Raw genomic sequence first — 15271 nt, forward strand, 5'->3', positions numbered from 1 at the left:
TACTGCGATTATTGATCTTTGAAACAAGAAAGTTAAAGATGTATGATTCATCTGAATAGAGACAACGACAACCCTTGGAGGGCACCTAGAGAGTGGGAAGAATAATGATGGCACATACATTGAGGTTCATCTGGGGCAGGATATATGATATCTCTTGTTTCCAAATATTCTTTCTTCCCCCCCTCTGAACCGCATTCCGAGGACATTCCAGAGTTAGTCTCAATTGGCAATATTCTAAGAGGTTTACTCTCTTTCTTTCTTTTTTTTTTCCCTCCATTTTCATCTGTCTGTTCTGAGAACGGGAGAAGGGGGGCGACAGGAGCCATATCCGGAAGCATTCCACATGGAGTCTGGAGAAGAGGATCAAAATCCCAGAGGCGAATTGCTAAAGAATGGAAGTATTGTTTGAAGAGGAGCACCGGTTAAGGAGCAGGTTCCAAAGAAGACTGCACGCTGAACATAAAAACAGAAGCCAGGGATTGGATGTTTCCGGGTCATTGCCATCTTACCAGGACTCGGCAACGAAGGGCGTCCTCCTGTCCAAAGGGAAAAGAAAAGGAAAATTTCCCAAATAATCCAAAGAATTGACCGACACGGCCGTGGAGCAAAGATTGGATTGCATGGGGGAAGGATGTTTTCGGCGGCTGTTCCATTCCACGCTCGGTTCACCCTCGTATGGGGTTGCACATGGCAGCGGAAACGACGCAACCGGGACCGAAAATTGTCTGAATTGGCATGCCAGATTTGACCAGGTTTCTTGCCTATTTGGGAGTGGGAGAATGTATTCTAACCACGAGGATAGAAAGTCGCATCCACTGCGATAGCATCATGAATGCTCAAGAAACGAATTGGAGACACCATTTAAAAGGCTCATCAGAGAGAGTCTTGAGGTGAAATCCAATACCGACCGTTCTCTGTAGTCCGGGAGACTTGATATTTAAGATGTGAGGTCAGTTTAGGAAGCGGTGTGCTGGCAACGAGACTGGTGACATGGACGAGAAGAGCCCAGCACATCTCATCTCGAATCTCCAACACTCCAGCGGGATCCACAGAGCAGAGATTCACGCTCTGAAACTACAAAGTCCGTGTATTTATGTTTCTGTGGCGCGTGAGATTGCGACATCTGTCCCTGTCCCCGTCCCCGTCCCCGTCTCTCTCTTCCTGTCTCTTTTCATCACCAGTCAGCCAGCCGTATTTGAAGTCGTTCTCTCACTTGCCTCATCTGACGAGTCCATCTTGAGTCAGCGTCTTTCAAATCCTTGCCGCGTTGGAGGCCAAAAAGGTATAGACGTACCCATCTTCAGCTTCGGAGAGGAAGTTTGCATATTCCCCCATAGATTCCCGGCCTTGACATTGAAACCAGGCCTGCTACTAGGACAAAGAGATCAGAGACAGGCTCTTTAAGAGAAATCATCCACCAAGTCAATCTAATTTAGTCTCTTTCATTTATTTCTATTCAAGTTGTGAAAAGCACTCTCCAGATGCCTTCTATAAGTTCTAGAGATGATGAGTGCTATGATAAGGACATGTCCGGGCCTGGATGCTGATCTCGGCCCATCATCTCCTCCGATCTCCTCCGATCACCGCCCGGAGGACATCCGGACTGTTAAATTACACCAAAACCATGAAGATATAAAGGGCATTTCTAGTATTCTCATTACTTCTTGGAAATACTCATTTGCTTTATAAAGATTTTCTTCTTATTCTCCTTTATTTTAGAGTAGCATCTCTCTAAAAGTATCCATACCCAAGTTCACATCTACGTTCAGGAATACAACTTACACGAAAATCAACCAACATCACGAAACACCTCCCACAGCAACACCCCAATCTCAGCTCAACGCGGGATTAGCTACCTACGACTCTTGTCATGGCTCATCCACGAGAAAGGGAAACTATATAAACCCCCCTCGAGCTCGAGGAAGCCTTTTCTTTTTTTCTTCTCCCAAACCAAAAATTCAATCACATCCTCTCGAGCGAGGGCAGAAAAAGGCAACCCTTCGCATCTCGACTCACAATCTCTCATTTTCTGTGCCAAAAAAAATGGCGTCGAACGATACTATTCCTCCGATGGAGGGCATCACCCCTACCGTAAGTTTCCTTTTTCCTTTTTTCCTCCTCTCTCTAGTCTTGCTCGTTGTTCTCCCTCCTCAATTCCTTCTTGACGCGAAACGCTTAGAGGAGGCGCGCTGTATTTGGCCCGCGCTGACCACTTATTTTTTTCGCTCTCTACAGAATGAAGACGGACAAGGCGGTGATGTCGTTGGCCCCAATGATGGAGCTAATCAAGTCGATACCGGAATGAACAACGTCTGGCCTAATATCGGTAACGATGTCATCGAGGCAACCACCACGGTTCAACCTCAGCAACACCTCCCCGGCCAGCAACCCCCGTTGGACGAAGCAGCTCAGCAGGGTTTTCCACCCCAAAGCCTCTTGAGTCCCTTTGTATCGTGGGACCTTCTGTTTCAGGACTACGCCGTCCCAGGTCCATTCTCGGAAATGGAGGGCGAGAATGATGCCCATCGTCAGATGAAACAAGCTGAAGCGTTGCGCGAAACCTACGAGCAAAACATCGCGGAGGCGTTCGAGCGTCTCGGTCCCACGCTGCAGGTTCCCCAGTAGGATGGAAACCGTAGTTCTGATGCCGTCGCCGCTGTGGAGCAGATGAAGGAAGAGGTTCCAAGTGAGTGTGAGGAGTTTTCCAGCTGGGCATTCCTTGAAGGAGGCGAGAAGGATATTTCCCAGTTCAGTGCCTTTTCAGGTTTCAAAACCCCTGCCGAGCTCTCGTCCAACGGCATCACCCTCCGAACGGAGTTCGAGGAAGCTGATCCTTTTGAGATCGCTCACTTCGTTCTTTACGGTGGTCTCTCTTCGGCTATCGGATGCGAATACTGCGACGATTTGATGCGTCTTTCCGACCCATACGTGAGGTCTGAGATGGATGAAATCCTCAGGGAGGAATTCTGGAACATCTTCCGTTCTCTTCGCACAATAACGCGTTCAACCGACTACCCTCTCGGCACGACCGACCCCTTCTCCGACGAAGTCGTCGCCCTCCCTCGCATCCTCGTCCCCAGCGCTCCCGACGCCCCCGTTCTCCAACTTCCCTCCACCCACGTCTTGGTCGGCTACAACCACAGAAACTTTACTCGCGACCAACTTCGCATCCTCTCGGGCGTCGACACGGCCCTCGCCACCCCATACATTCGGTTCCCCTTTCTCTCCGTTAAATTTTACCAGGTCCCTCTCCAAGTGTACGACCTCGATGCGACCCTGGCCCGCCACGTCGACGCCGCCGTCACGTTGGCGGGCATGCTTCGCAGCCTCCGTGGCCTGGACAGCACCCTGCGTGACTCTGAATTCCCCATTCGCGTTGAGAATGCGGCGTTTGCGCTGGCTATTATGCCGTTCCGCGTGGAGCTTTATATGGGCTGGATCTCGAATGACCCTGACGATGACGATGGCGAGACGAAGGACAACGGTGGTGCTGGTGGTACTGGTTCTGCTGGTTCTGCTGGTGGTGCTGGTGGTGCTTCTGGCGCTACGCAGCGACTCGAGTTTCGTGTGATTCGCTGCAGAAAGTACCATACCCTGAACGCCGAGGATACCTACCGCTTTATCTTCGCTCTGTCCCGTATCCTCGTCTGGGGGGGCCGCGATCGGCTCCGACAGATCCAGGCGGCTTTGGATTGGGTTCAGTACCACCAGGATCGAGACGACTTGAGCGACTGGTAGAGGGAGGTCTGACCGAGGCTTGCCCTTCCTTGGGACATTTCACGGTCTAAATCTCTTTAGAGATGTCTGCGGTGGCCTTTTTTTCCCCTCCTTTGCGTTTTTCTCGATGCGGTAATAAAAAGTCCTTCGTCATGATGCTACCGCCGAAAGTCTTTGAATCACCCAGTGTCTTACTTTCCTCCTCGCCGGTATATGCATCGGCTTCCTACTTTCGAAGCATATGGCGGTGCAATGGGGTTTGTGTTTATAACGCATTAGGGACTGTTTCCAGCAGGGCGGGAGTGTTGTGTCTTTTGATTCATTTCATGTTCGCCTCTCGAAAGAGGTATGGGAGTTGATTTGGCGGCATGATCTTCAATGGTATCTTCGTTTTGCCTCTTTTCTCAGCGGCAGCGAGCTATGATACCTAGAGATCGTCTATAGCTATAGTCTGTACAACAGAATTCAAGATTGATACCACCACTCGTATACTACCTTTTTTTTTAATCTCTGTTTCGTGTTCTTTTATTTCCTCTCTATCCTTTACTAGTAAAATATGTATTACTTCCCCCTCTCACCCAGCGACTTTCCTCACCAACTCCTCCAACTTCTTCTGCTCTCCCGAAAACGTCTCAATCGCCTCCCTCAACTTCCTCGCATTCTCCCCTCCCCCGCTCCCGTTAAACTTTTCCTCCCAAACCTCCCTTCCACCCGCGGCAGCCTCCTCGTAACCCTTCCAAGCAGTCTCATCGGGCGAGGAGGACATGTACTTCCCCACCTCCTCGACGGGCATGTTGGCGACGGGCGTCTCGGAGAGCTCCTTGATGACGGGCGGGAAGACGGTGATGTAGTCTACGCCGGCATGGTGCATCACTTCGTCGGCGGAGACGAAGCTGGCGGCCTTTACTTTGGTTTTCTGGGAGTGGGCGGAGTAATAGGCTGCTGCGTCGCGGCAGAGGCTGGTGGCTTTATGTTGGTCTTGGAAGCTGAGGGGAAATATCAGTACATTGGGTAGCAGAAGGTTGAAAAAGAAAGAGAGAAAAAGTATGTCGACGTACTCTTTGTCAAAGTGCACCCTGAGCTCGTTGAAATAGGGGGAGATGTAAGTACACCCCATATGTCCGGCCAAAGACGCCTGTTCCATACAAAACAGAGCAGTTCCCAGCGCCGCAACACCCTTGCTCTCGAGGATCTTGGCCGCGGCGAGACCGGGATACGTAGAGACGATCTTGAAGCAGAGTCGCTTGGAGTCGAAGTCGGGATCGGATTTCTTGACCATGGCGAGGATTCCTGGTGAAGAGTGAGCTACAATTTTTTTTTCTTGTAAGTACTACAGCTGTGTTTCGAAAGGATCTTACTCTCAGCAGTGGCGACAATCTTGTCCGTGTCGTAGGCATACTTGGGGTCAATTTGAAACAGAACATAGCCAGTGAGGTAGGGGATAAATCGGAGCAACAACTTGACAATCTGATCCAGGCCCTTGTTAGAATCTCCAAACACTGGCAGGGAGAGGAGAAGACGGGGTATCAAAGGAAGCGTCACTTACCAAGTACTCGACGGCTAGCGCCTCGACAGAAATGTCACCCGAACCAGATTCGGCCTGGACCTTCCTGGCATACTCGGCCGCCTGCTTGATGAGGTCCGCGTGGACGTATTGTCCGTTTGAGTCCGTTCGCGATGCCTCGGAGTAGGCAATTGCCTAGGAATAGTGTGCTTGCTTAGCTACAAATTCGAGCAAAAACAAGAAAAATAAATCTCAAAGAGAGTGTCCAGTCTTTACCTGGTTCGAGGTGCAGTCGGCAAAAGGACCTCGCTTGGCCGTAAACTCCTTGACAAAGTCTAGGTCCATCGTGTCGCAGTCGAGTGTGGAGCGTTGACATAGCTCCTCGAGGAGATTGGAAGCAGTTCTTGTCGCCATCTTGGCTGAGGGTAGAAGAGGTTAATCAAACGTAGGCTTTTTACGGTTCGAATGGTTCTAGAGAAAAGGGGACACGAGGAGTTGAGGCTAGCAAGAGAAAGAGGGTAGAGGGACAGGAAAGAGAAGAGAACAGCGAAGGATGGCACAGGTAGTAGCTATTTAACAGCTTCAAACTATCATCTAGGAAATAGCAACCTGATTTCCCCCATGAAATCAGAAGAAAGAAAACCCCCGCAATGTTATCCCGCATATCCGCCGAAAGACGAGCCCGAACCCAAGCATTAGGCCCATCTTGTTGTCCGTACAAGGCAATTATTGTTGTTGGGCCTTGGGCCCCATCCTTTGAAAGTCGGGAAATTGACCACTCCATTGGCTCCTTATTCTTTTTCCCTTTTCCGGGTCATGTATGTTGCGTTGCGTTGCATCAACGGCGATGGCGGGAGCGGCCAAAGTAGCACGAGCGGACCACTTACTTGCACCTTCTCTCAGGCTGTATGTCTAACTCGGAACTGGACCCCTCCGGTTCACGGCGTAGCTCCCAAGAACCGTTCATAGACACACAATCCTACGAGGTACCATCTACCATCTACTGGCGCACATCCTCCACCTATTATGATGGAAATATCCCAGGGTGATGCGCCGGGATTCAAGAATCGAGCCGGTCTGGAGCCGAGCTGAAGCGAAGCTGGAGCACGCACCATAGTGGAGGAGACTGTCAAGAGGGGGGAGCTCCGGGCATGGGGCCGACGGTTCTCATAGGTGCGCTAAACTTTCTACTGCTTTCGGGAATTCTGTGCATTCCGAAAGCAGTAATTTTGACAGCTCTAAACGCTTCAATCGGTGATCAGTGGCCCAACGACGATGATTACGAAGCTGTCAGATCCTCGCGCCATGGTGCTTCCTGCCTTGTACAAGCATCGCAGTGCATCGTACTTCGTCACTTCCAACCTCACACCTTCACGCTTAATTGAATTACCCGCAAATCTCACAACTTGCTGTCCCCCAACTGTCACACTCGATAACACCGACACCGACATCCACGCTCCCAAGTCTTCTCCTTGTGACGCAAGACATCAATCACCTCTAGCTAAGCGAGCATCTCTTTCATATTATTTGTATTAGTTGTGAAAATAAGGTCTTATGAACTTTTCCCGAGCTCTCTGTCTCGGTCCATCGACCAGGCTATCAGGTAAGTCGCCTCCATAGCCTTTTGCAGCAGATTGGCGTCTCGAGCGAAAATAGGTTTCTTGCTCCCGAGTCATTCTGGATCATATCAGTTTCACGACCTGTTGCAAAGAACAAGGAAGTGTTCGGGAAGTACCATGATGGATAGACTTGACTTACTTCTTCCAGATCGTGGAGAGGCAAGTGTTGGCAGCGGGATTCAGGTGCAGCTTGATCCCCGAATTATGTCAGCCCTGGTTCCCTCCGCAACTTGATTATTATTGGTACAATTGTGCTTTTTGGGGATTTTAAATTTAGAGCCTTTGATTTGAGGCTGCAGCGAAAACGGGAAAGAATTGACATCACACATCCAATTCAATTGATCTGATCACCCCATCTCCCTTCCGCCGGAAATACCCCAGCGAAGCTCAAACCACCCCCAATTGGAGTCTCTCCACCTCTCTTCGCTCAATTCTTCTGGTGCTCGAGGTCGCCATGAACTAGATTAAACCCTCCCCCATCGAGCAACATCCCTCCTCACCAACTCCCTCAACCTCCGAATCATGACCTGACCAAAATGCTACGTCCGGCAACCGCGGCACCTAGCTTAAGGTCCTCCCTCCCCCTCCACGGCGTCCTCCGGGCCCCGACACGCGCGCAATGCCACGACGTGCGACTCTTTGCGTCTTTGCCCGCTAAGGCGGGACGAGGAGCGCCGCCATCGCCGAAGGGCTGCTCCTCCGTTGGAATTGGCCGCATACGCTTCGTCTCGACAACGCCGCTGCGGACGAGCGCCGTCTCGGCGAGACTCACGTCTGAGTTCTTCTTTTCCAATTCGCCCGGCTCGACACGCGCGAAACATGACCAAGCCGTGGCGTCCTCCGACTCGATAGCGAGCGGCTCCAAGGAAGAGCTCCTCCCACACAGACGACGACAGGCAGCGAAGCGCAAAGCCGCCGCCGAAGCAGCAGCAGCAGCAAACACCACCGGCGCTCCGACGATCGAATCCTCCATATCCCACCCCCCCGACGCCTCCGCCGTCCTCGCCCACCTAGCCTCCCAACAACCTGCCAACTCCTTCCGCCGCAAACTCTCCACCTTCCTCTCCCTCTCCAAACCCCGCCTGACCGTCCTCGTCGTGCTGACCGCCATGGTCCCTTACGCTCTATACCCCGTACCATCCTTCCTCTCGCCAGCCCTCGCGGCGGAAACGCCCTCCCTCAGCCCTCTGACGCTTCTTTTCCTCACGACGGGGACGGCGCTGTGCTCCGCCTCCGCTAACTCTCTCAATATGCTCTACGAACCCGCCACGGACGCCCTCATGTCCCGGACCCGCAATCGGCCTTTGGTCCGCCGCCTCATCTCTAAACCCTCCGCTCTACTCTTCGCACTAATAACGGCCGCTACGGGGATTACGGCCCTCTACTTCGGCGTGAACCCGACCGTCTCCTTCCTAGGCGCCACGGACATCGTGCTCTACGCGGGTATCTACACGCCCCTCAAGGCCCTCCACCCCATCAACACCTGGGTCGGCGCACTGGTAGGCGGCATCCCCCCGCTCATGGGCTGGGCAGCTGCGGCGGGCGAATCCGCCACCGGCGACGGCTCCTGGCGCGAACTCCTCTTCGCGTCCGACGGCTCGTCCCTCGGCGGCTGGCTCCTGGCTTCCCTACTCTTCGCCTGGCAGTTCCCGCATTTCATGGCCCTCTCGTGGCCCATCCGCGAAGAGTACCGCGCCGCCGGCCTCAAGATGATGGCGTGGACGAACCCGGCCCGAAACGCCCGCGTCGCGCTCCGGTACAGCCTCGTTTTTGCACCTATCTGTCTCGCGCTTTGCGCCGCGGGCGTCACGGAGTGGACCTTCGCTTTCACTTCCTTACCCGTTAATGCTTGGCTTGCTTACGAGGCTGTGCGCTTCTGGCGCTTCGAGGGACACAAGGGTTCCGCGAGGGGTCTCTTCTGGGCTAGTGTTTGGCATCTACCTTGTGTCCTTGTCCTCGCGCTCCTGCAGAAGAAGGGCATGTGGAGTCGGGTTTGGAGGAGCATCGTTGGTGTTGAGGACGAGTATGTCGATGAGCATGGGTATTATCTCGATTATGACGATGAGTTGATGGAGATTTCCGCTGAGGAGCAAAAGGCTCCTGCTGCTGCTACTGCTGCTGCTTCTTCTGCCTCCTCATCTACTGCTGCCGAGTCGAAGGGGAGGAATTAAGGGGAGAAATGTGTCATTTTTCCTTTCTTTTACATCATTTTCTTCTTTTACCGTGATTGATATTGTATGTGAGAGAGAGAGAGAGAGAGAGAAGGGGGGAAAAAAAAACTGCCATGTACAACATCTCAAATCTACCCATTTTGTTTAGAAAACCAGCCTTATAGAGTCGGGAAAACGTGGATGGGGACGGTGTTTAGGTCGAGTATGTATGTATCAACGGCATCGAATCTCTCCTACATGTAGCTGTTCAACATATCCAAGCTTCTACTATCCATCGAGACTCTCCTTACCTTGTGCTTCCCGGTTTATTACAAGTAACTCGAACCCCCAATGCTTCACAGTCTTCAATGGCTTTTGCCCGGCTCATCTCCAAGCCGACATCCAGTTCATATAGCATTATTGAATTCCCAGGATAAAACTGCTCGAACATTGATTACATTGGTGTATAACCCAAAAGTGTTGCCATCCATCAATCCATCATGGTATCCAGCTTTTTCTGCTCTCGCCTCTTTCCGCCAAAAACAAGCCAAACTGAAAATGCAAGTCTAACTAGGATCCATTGAACAAAAGAAAGATTCCAAAAACATACCGAAAAAAAAAAAAAAAAAAAAAAAAAAAAAAAAAGATCAAAGCCAAAAGTCATCAAATCTCACCAAAACAAAAAAGTCAACGCCTTCGAAACACCGATGCTCCCGGGACACCATATGCTCCAAAACACCAGTGAGGATGCGTTTCCAACTCCGATACTCCCATGGCTGCGTCTGGGCAACAACATTTCGCAGTGCCGACGTAGAATGAAGGAAAGGAATGAGCCAGACAGTAAAAAGAGAGGACAAAACCGAAACGAAACAAAATTGGCCAAATCCAGCGCAGGGGTATTGGTATTGTAAAGGAAAGTGTGTTGGGCATGTTCCCAGTAAGCGTATGAATGCAAATCCAGTCATTAATGCAGCGGAAGGAATGATAAAACCGCAAGGATAAAAAGAAAGTTCGTCGATCATGGAGGAACAGAACAAATGAAAGGAGTGGTAGTGGTGGTAGGAGAGTATGTCTAAAGAGAACAAGGAATGAATGAAGAGGAAGAAAAAGAGAGGAGAGATAATGTTTCAAGGAAACACCAAAGTCAAAAGAATGAAGAGTATTGTTCAGCCGTTTTATAAAGGCTCATTGCATTCCTCGTCGATTACCCCTACCAGCCTTTCGGTTGCTGGAGCGCTCGACTCCCATGTCTGCGCGCTCGAGTCTTTGAGCCCTCAGCTGTTGCTCATGGGTCATGTAAGAAGAGTCGCTCGAATGCGATTGAGATCCACTAGGGACGTACGGCCCCGCAGAGGTGCCATTCGACGAGACCGAAGACGTGTAACCGTGATGCGGTCCTGTGGGGTGCGAATAGCCGTAAGGGTTCCCGGGATGGCCGAGAGCTTGGAGCTGGGGGTGGGCACCCATCTGGTACCCAGATGACGTGCTGATGCCGCTGCTAGAGTGACCGGCGGACGCCGTCGTCTCGGGACTGCTGTATGATGCGTCTAGGCCGTCAACTGGTGTTAGGCCGATGCCACTGATGCCACTATCATCATCGTACCCTTGAATTTGGTGCCCAGTCTCGAGACGTTGCCGCCTCGCGCCGGACCTTGCGGCACTTTGCAAGTTTTTAAGTCCGTTTGACATGCACTAAAAAGGTCATTCTCAGGTTAGATTCTTTTTCTTCTCTTTAAAGTTGTTTCGTCGACGCCAGACAGAGAAAAACACGACAGGGTGTATGTCACGTACCTTTTGCTCGACGACATTCCACTTCTCGCCAACCTGGGCGGCAAGAGGAGACCAGATTTCCTTTCGCATCCTCATATATTCCATCGAGAGCCTCTCGAAGTCGGTTTTGTTCCAGTTGTCGGCGGTTTTCTGTTCAATCAGGCGCTCGTGGCGCTTGCGACAGGCATTGGGGGACTTGGTGCTGAAGTACTTTTGCTGAATCTGACTCCAGTTGAGGCCCGAAGCTCGAGCACTCATGAGCGTCTCGTCATCCTCCTTAGACCAGGCACCCGATGAGGGACGGTGTCGCGCCGATGGCGGCTGCTGCTGTGCCGGTACGGCTTCTTGCATGGCGGGCCCGGCGGTCATGTACTGCTCGTACTGCTCGGTCTGGAGTTGAATAGGGCCGGAAGCGGTCTGGACATCGGAATAGTAGTCCGACATGGAGAGGCGTGCGTTGTACATGTCTACAGAGTTGGGGGGTGGAGCGAGTGTCACCGGAAGTCCGCTGTAACGGTGGTGGTTTGAGCTGCTGCCCCTCGTATGCTTCGGCATGTCTCTGATTATGGACGGAGACTACACGTAAGAAGACAAGGGGGTATGAATGGAGAGAAGAAGCCAAAAGGTGCGTAGTTTTCCGCAATGTAAGTGGCAGAACAAAGAGGCTTAGCGAATGGCGATTACCGACTAGAGACGCGATAGAAACGTAGCAGTCTGGATGGACAGTTGGAGACAGAGAGGATGAGACACGGCCTCGCCAGGAGGGCAACCGGGAGAGCGAGTGGTAACAAGGAGACGAGAGAAGGACCAAAAGCGAATGAGAAACCCACACAGGTGTGTAATCCTGGTGGCAACAATTCAAGTTTGATACGTGATGTAACAAACGAACGAGAAAGGAGAATGGGATTGTGGAAATAAGATAGGAAAGAAAGATGGAAAAAAGGAAATGAAAAGTGAAACAGAAAGAAATGGACGATAGGAAAGGTGAGGCAGTAGGGAACATGAGACTAGGAAGGAGAGAGACGGACCAAGATGGCGGCCATGTGGGGGACGGCGTGTCTAATATAATGACGTCTCTTGGCCGAACTACAGGCGGCGAGAAGTGGAACAAGGATGGGGCAAGACGACATCGAGCCTTACCGTCTAACTGGAAGTTGACAATGGGTGGGATGCCGAGGACTTGAAACGAAGCAACAAGACATTAGGGTGGTGCCACTAGAGATATGAAACTACGCTCGCGTGTCTGAAGGGAGCCGTTTTCACGAATAGCTATGACGATATTGGCTGAAAGGTCATGGAGTGGGCGTCTGGCCGAGGAGCGGCGGTTACAAGGTATGAAGTTGGTGCAGGGCGGCAAGGGTGGGTATCCGGAGATACTGATTGCAAGCATTGGCATGGGGACACTCACAGAATCTGCGGATTCGGTATGGCAATACCAGTACTCTAGAAGACGCAGGAACTGAGGACTCACACCGGGGGGTTAGAGCCAGGAACGGTGAAGCACTGAAAAGGCAAAAGTCTGCACGGGAGCAGAATAGGAAGGGTTTGGGAAGATAATGGTGTGGGGGCGGGATGCGCTGCAAGTGTGTCTAAAATAGACAGGAAGGACTAATAGCGTCTTGCTTGGAGTATGAGTAGGCGCCGAGCGGCGCTGACAACGAGGTAAAGCCCAAGAGCTGAAGCGGGGTCAACAAGGAGGGGGGATGAGCATCATGGGGGTGGTGGCATGTGGTATTGTACGATGTATGTCTGAAGGCGAACGCTGGAGGGGGTGTGGGTGTAAAGCAATGGGGCGAGGGGATGAGGAGAAGTGAATCGTATTCACGGGCATGTATAAGACGGAAGCGTGTGCACAATGTGGTACATGACTTGCGTCTATGTCTATACTTGGAAGTCTAGGGTCCCCTGTGGCACATCTCGTTTTAAGAGACCCTTGGAATTGGGCAGGTGAGAGGGCGAGAGAAGCCACTTGGAGCGCAGGCCGAAGGAAACGAAACGCCAGGGAGCAGAGAGTGGAGTGAGGCTAACCGGGCTCTTGGGTCCCTGTCGCACGAGAAGAGGACATCAGGGCAGTCGGCGGCAAAGGTGGAGGGAGCAGGATGGTATGATTTGTGGTTTGACGCAAGGCAATCGAATTCCGCAGGACAGATACAGGGTCAGGCATGGTGTGGATCAAGAGAGAGAAGCTTCGACTGGAAGAGCAGGTGGGCAGATGATAGACTCTGTGTGTCCTGAGGCTTGAGGGGCTGCACGGCATCGGGGTCGGGTTCAAGAGCGAATACGGATTACACAAGACACCGACTCGACTAACATGGGGAGTGAAGAGAAACCCTGACTTGGGATCATCCACTTCTTGATAGCAACAATAATCAAGCTGTCTGCGGTGGCTAGGAAAGACAGACACGGCGCCGTCAGAGTAGATAGGGATGGTAAATTGAAAATGGGGCCGGGTCTTGGACGAGATCGACAAGCGCGGTTATCGAAGTCTCACTCCGATAACCCATCATAGCGCGAGATATTCGACACGAACACCCAAGGTATCGCGAGTCGTAAGTGGGGAGTCGTGGCAGAGAGAAGACAGTCCTCGGCGCCTACCGAGCGGATACTTATCCGTAGCCCGGTGGAATGAGGCTTAGATGCCCATGTTTTAGGTTCAGCAGAGACAGAGTCGACGAGCACGAGATGTAGTATGCAGGTTGGGCGTTGGAGAGACAGAACCCCGATTCAACAGAGACGACAAATATAGCATGTAGCGGGTAGCAGGTTTGGAGAGCCGAAAGGTTGATGCACTGTCACTGGCTGAGAGGAAATTGCCAGGCTGGGCCGGGCTTGGCGACTCTGGGGGAGGGACGGGTCGGATTGGGGGCAGGGCGGTAAATGTGAATTGGAGATTGGAGGCCACCTGTTTGAGGTTCTTCTGCGTAATTTCCTGCCGCCCACCCATTCTTTTCGAGTGGTGGAGAGCGGAGACGGGAATTCCACTGGAGACGCACCGGAGTGTAGTAGTGTCGGCCAAGCGCCAAATACGCGCCCCGATTCCCATTGATCGTCGCCGCATCGCCCCATCCTTGGCTGTCAGGACGGGACGGGGAGTGCGTCCCGCAACATCAATGTGACACCAATTCTGAAAGGACCGGGTCCTGAAGAATCAAGTTTCATAAAGAAGAGTGTTATCAAGTGGATTATCGAGAAAGCACAAGTAGAGGTGAAGATCTCAATGGGAGGATTCTTCTTTTCCCTCTCATCTCATCTTCGAATGTTCGACGCAAAGAAATCTGTGCGCCGTGTTGGTTGGTCGAGTGGCTGCTGCCACCCCGTTCCACTAACCCGCATTGAGAAAGAGGCGTCGCAGGGATCTCCATTCAGCAGAGGAAGGAATGTTAGACGCGCGGTTGGAATGTACCGTCAGCCAATGGAAGGAGGGACCAAGACGGACCCCTTGTTCGTTGTGGGTCGGTCCTGACATGTCCAAAACAACGAGTGTGATTGGATCAGCTGAACATTGGCCCCCCAGCAAAGCGTCAACGTCGTGTCGCTCTTCGCCCTTCGCCCTTGCCCCTTCACCCCAAGGATCCTGCCTTCCTTCTCCTCTCGCTTCTCAAGTTCTCACATCAAACCCCCCAGGCGGTTCCTTCGACGGAGCCTGGCCGCTTCCGAGCGCCAGGTCAAACATTGCGGGCACCTCCCGGAACCGACATGTTTCTTATGCTATATTATCCAAAATTATTATGCATCAATGATTCAATGTTGGCGACTAATATGAAATTGGGTGATAGTAATCAACAGCTTGCTGCATATTCCAGCAAACGCATACCAATGGCAGATGGGAGAGCCACGAAGACCTCCGATGTATCCTTCCATCGCCGCTTCCTTCCAAGTCGGACGAGATTTCCGGTGGCTGTTACTTCCAAAGCCAAAAGCTCCGATGCGAGATCATTGTTGCATGTGATGTTTGCACTCCCAAGTACATTGCACTGACGTAACTACTGACGTAACATGGAGTCCGAAGGCCAACGTGCATTGTGGTTTGAGGGGATGATTAGAGAGACCAGAGAGGACCTGCACTTTCTTTCCCTCGAGCATTCCATGACATCTCCGCCAAGTGCTCCGGGAGAAGAACCCGTTGACATCGAGTGGTCTATGGTTGGCAATCGATGAATATCCCAATTGTCCTCCTCGGAAACAATGAGACTCAACCACAGACTCACCCACATTGATGTCATTTACAATTGAACAATCTATTTGGTAATCGCGGTGGTACAAAGGTAAACATCATTGATTTGGTTCTGAGTACGGACAGACGAAGTAATTTTCTACTAGTCGGTGGCCAGGCCAGACTGACGGCCTTCGAGTCTACTTCCACCCATCAATCGCTCCAGCAGTGAAAGCCTCAAGCCATTCTTCCCTGTCATTGCTGTATTTAAATGCCGAAACGCCGTCTGCACCATTGACACTTACAGACCCAAACATAAAATTTCCAGTCAAGGCAACCGAGTAATACGCCTTGCCAT

The 15271-nt window shown here is 51.8% G+C and overlaps 3 protein-coding genes and 2 pseudogenes across 3 annotated transcripts; 3 read left to right on the forward strand and 2 right to left on the reverse strand.

Moving 5' to 3' along the window:
- Positions 1-2043: 2043 nt before the first annotated feature.
- Positions 2044-2625, forward strand: SAPIO_CDS4346 (uncharacterized protein; the record flags this gene model as incomplete). The annotated part of the gene is made up of 2 exons (XM_016786919.1): positions 2044-2091; positions 2236-2625. The coding sequence occupies 2 exons, from the start codon at positions 2044-2046 to the stop codon at positions 2623-2625; spliced, it is 438 nt and encodes a 145-aa protein (XP_016643521.1).
- A 42-nt stretch (positions 2626-2667) lies between these two features.
- On the forward strand, positions 2668-3738 carry SAPIO_CDS4347 (annotated as a pseudogene; the record flags this gene model as incomplete).
- Positions 3739-4291: 553 nt separating this feature from the next.
- On the reverse strand, positions 4292-5635 carry SAPIO_CDS4348 (uncharacterized protein; the record flags this gene model as incomplete). Its single annotated transcript, XM_016786920.1, has 5 exons — positions 4292-4703; positions 4776-5022; positions 5076-5184; positions 5264-5416; positions 5498-5635. The coding sequence occupies 5 exons, from the start codon at positions 5633-5635 to the stop codon at positions 4292-4294; spliced, it is 1059 nt and encodes a 352-aa protein (XP_016643522.1).
- A 1741-nt stretch (positions 5636-7376) lies between these two features.
- Positions 7377-9011, forward strand: SAPIO_CDS4349 (annotated as a pseudogene; the record flags this gene model as incomplete).
- A 1164-nt stretch (positions 9012-10175) lies between these two features.
- Positions 10176-11225, reverse strand: SAPIO_CDS4350 (Myb family transcription factor; the record flags this gene model as incomplete). The annotated part of the gene is made up of 2 exons (XM_016786921.1): positions 10176-10682; positions 10782-11225. 2 exons carry the CDS (start codon positions 11223-11225, stop codon positions 10176-10178), a joined length of 951 nt encoding a protein of 316 aa, XP_016643523.1.
- Positions 11226-15271: the final 4046 nt, after the last annotated feature.

The sequence above is a fragment of the Scedosporium apiospermum genome, assembly GCF_000732125.1.
Source record: "Scedosporium apiospermum strain IHEM 14462 chromosome Unknown SEQ_SAPIO_0091, whole genome shotgun sequence".
Taxonomy (NCBI): domain Eukaryota; kingdom Fungi; phylum Ascomycota; class Sordariomycetes; order Microascales; family Microascaceae; genus Scedosporium; species Scedosporium apiospermum.